This window comes from Elephantulus edwardii, unplaced genomic scaffold (assembly GCF_000299155.1).
Source record: "Elephantulus edwardii isolate Elephantulus edwardi_28Jun2011 unplaced genomic scaffold, EleEdw1.0 scaffold00008, whole genome shotgun sequence".
Lineage (NCBI taxonomy): Eukaryota > Metazoa > Chordata > Mammalia > Macroscelidea > Macroscelididae > Elephantulus > Elephantulus edwardii.
In genome coordinates this window covers 15,033,351-15,036,832 of record NW_006399758.1, presented here as the reverse complement: position 1 = coordinate 15,036,832, position 3,482 = coordinate 15,033,351, and the positions used below count along the sequence as shown (strand labels likewise).

Sequence of the window (3,482 nt, the reverse complement as noted above, 5' to 3'; positions counted from 1 at the left end):
CGTCAAATTTTAGAGTAGCTGAGGCTCCTCCCAAGCAAAGCGCAACCAGAAAGAGTGAAGAATTCATGTTTCAAAAACCGCAAAGGCCGCAGCTGGCGCAGCACAAGAGCAGGACAAAATCTAGGAGCCCCAACCTGCGTTGAGACCCGGTTCGACATCCACTTCCTAAGCCACACGTCTCTAGAAAATCTGTGACCTTGGAGAAACAACGATAGCTACGCAAAGGCATTAGATCTTTTGTTCATTTTTGCTATGAGTTGACCTTGACTCGATGGCAATCAACAACAACAAAGATCCATAGCAGAAGAGCCTACATGGAGGAGTCATAGAAATGAAGTAATACTACCACTATCTAAGATCAGGCATTAAACTGGGGAGCAGGCAAGAAATATTCTCAACTAACTCTCTTATAGGGAGCTCTAGAGCCTTGTTGTTAGGTGCTGTCAAATCAAGTACCACTCATAGAGACCCTATGAACAAAAGGTCTTAACCCGTTCTATCCTGAATCATCCTCATATTTCCTGACACACAAGAGTCCATTGTAGCAGTTATTGTATCAATCCACGTGGTGGAGATTCTTTGTTTCCCTCACTGACCCTCTACTAACCCCATCATGTCCTTTTCCAAGGAATAGCACTTCCTAGCAACATGTTCAAATTATGTGAGGCAAAACCTCATCATTCTTGCCTCCGAAGAGCACTCCAGCTTCACTATCTCCAAAACACAATCTGTTTGTTCTCCTGGCTATCCATGGGGTGTTCAGTACTATTCTCCAACACCACACCTCAAAGGCATCAATTCTTTTCTGTCAGCTTTATTGTCTAGATCTCAGATGCATAGCTAGTAATTGGAAAGACTCTGGCCTGAATCAGATGCACATTAGTCCTCAGACTGACATCACAAGTCCTCGATAATTTGGACAGGTTTGGAAATAATTTGGAACTGCAGATTTCCCCAGTGCCATGTAGTTCCTTTTTCCTGACTGCTGATACCAAGTGTGTTAATTGTGGATCCAAGTAAGATGAAGCTGCTGATAGATTCAGTTTCCTATCCATCCGTCATGGTGCTGCCTGTTTGTCCAGTGGTAAGAATCATTCTTTTTCTGCACATTTAGGTGCAGTCCATACTGAAGGCTGCATTCCTTTATCTTCTGCAACAAGTGAGTCAAATCTTCCTTACTTTCAGCAAGTAAGGTTGTGTAATCCGCATAATGCAGGTTATTGATGAGTCTCCCTCCAATCCTGATGCCCCAGTCCTCATAGAGGAGGATAATTTGCTCAGCATACAAACTGAATAAGTAGAGAGAGGGAGAAATAATACTCCCTTCCCAATTCCAAACCAAGCAGTATTCCCTTGCTCTGTTCATACAACAGCCTCCTGACCCAGGTATAGGTTCTGCATGAGTACAATCAAGTGTTCTAAGGAGTTGCACTGTCAACCCAAAGGTATATGGTTAAAATCCACAAGCTGCTCTGTGAGAGGATGATGGGCAGTCTCCTCCCATGTGAATAACTGCCTCTGGAAACCTGTTGGAGGATCAGCTATGAGTTGGTTCTTCCTCGACATACAACACTCATCTCTTATTTAGCCCTCTGATCATTCTGTCAGTGAAGTGCTATTGAAGAATTTCAGCATGCGACGCCTGGGTGATGTGGTTTGAGGAGGCACAGAAACAGCAGCGTGGAGCAGAGAATGCAGCTAGCACTTACTTCACACAGGCATACAATGTACGCACTCAAGCAATGTGTATTTGCCATTACCCTTATATTATGATATCTAGAATAGTTTCTTGTATTGAGAAATTAAATAAAACATTCTGCTATTATGATAACATATTTGTCTTTGTTTACATTGGATCTGGGTTTAATTGGAAAATGTCAATGAAAGTACGACAAAGCTCAGCTATCGTTGCTTTTCCTTTCATTGCTGAACGTGCAGTCCAGGGACCACAATGCTGCTTTTGTGGCCAAGTCCTGCCAATAGAAGCAGAAGCCAGTGAAGCTAAAGAATCACTCGAGTCTGTCCATTCTGAAAGCATGCAAGCAGTATTGAAGTTTTGATCAGGAAAAGTTTTCGTTTAAAAATGTTGGAATGGTTCCAGAACTAACATTTGTCCTCCAAAGAAATTGAAACATCATATTGTGTTGTTCAGAGTAAAAATTCTGAAGCCAAGCAGTACTTTTGCATCCTAGCTCTTTTTCTTCAAAGATGCTTGTTTGTAGACTAGTTACTTTAACAGCCCCTTACATAGGCTTTTCCATCTATCCAAGTTGGAATCATAAAATGGAAATATTAGTGCTTCTTCCAAAAAACTATCACTATTGCTATTGTTTTAGTAAAAACAGCAATCATCTCTTAACTAAGTAAAAGAAGTGAAAACTAGTGATAAATTTTAGTCAAGTGCTCTGAAGCTATCCATTTGTCAAATAAAGCTGTTTACTAATGAGTCGCTGCTATTTCTCCAATTTTGAAACAGATCACGAAATCCAGTTCCCATCAGATTGTCATGGATACCAGAGCACCTACCGTACTTTTCATGCTCCTTTTGATGCTATCTATCTAATAAAAGATTTTGTTTTTTGAGCGTCTTTCAGATGATTTCTTTTAAAACATTGACCTCAAGAAAAATATTTGTTCCATAAATAACTAGAATAATAGCAGTGCTTCCAAGTGTCCCCTCTTCTGTTGTTTTTATGACTTTTCCCAAAATCATTCTGACAGGAGAGTAATAAGCTTAATCAGAGGCACAAATTTAAATTTCTATTCTTTCAAGTGTAGTCTGTTATTGTGAAAACAATATATATTTCTTTTCTACTTCAGAAAGCAGTTAATTGGTTTACTAATGGCCAGGATTTATTTTTTAAAAGCTTTTGTTACTTATTATGCCAGAATAGACTCAGGGGGTGGGGGCAATAAATTGCAAGGGAGGAGAATGCCTGTCTTTCTCCTGCAGAGCAGCTACTAGATTTAAACCATGTGACATTGGGTTGGCAGCACAACTGCTTACTCACTTAGGCCACCATAGATCCAGGGTCACAATTCTAACGAGCCCATTTATCAAATGAGCATTCAGGTTTCTAGGAGTAAAAAGGAAAGCCACTCTTAGAATATTTCATCATATTAAGTTCCAACCTGACTTCATTTACTTAATTAAAAAATTTTTGCTTTCATATTTGAGATAATATTTTATTCGAGAATCTGAAGAAATGCTTATAATTCAAGCTGAAAAAAAAACCTCATGTTGGTCTACTGGCCATTGTGAAAGAAGGGATATATGTGGATTATAATATCCATTTTCTAGTTCTGGCAACATATACCTGTAGGCTAGTTTCAAATGTGATAAAGCTCTAGCTGTTTTTCTGCAGTTAAGTGAGAAAGTATTTAAAAGCATTGCCAGCATCAATTTGAAGTCACTAATTATTTCATTTTTCATGTTTCAATAATCTATGTCTGTGGAAGCAGCAGACAATAAATAAATAAAT

The 3,482-nt window shown here is 39.1% G+C and overlaps 1 protein-coding gene across 1 annotated transcript in view; it reads right to left on the bottom strand.

Moving 5' to 3' along the window:
* Positions 1 to 67, bottom strand: part of LOC102862061 (cathepsin L1-like) — a 2,366-nt gene extending 2,299 nt beyond the window's left edge. The window contains exon 1 of the mRNA XM_006880539.1: positions 5 to 67. Within this exon, the coding sequence (XP_006880601.1) occupies positions 5 to 67 (63 nt within the window). The remainder of the gene's footprint in view (positions 1 to 4) is intronic.
* Between the last annotated feature and the right edge of the window lie 3,415 nt (positions 68 to 3,482).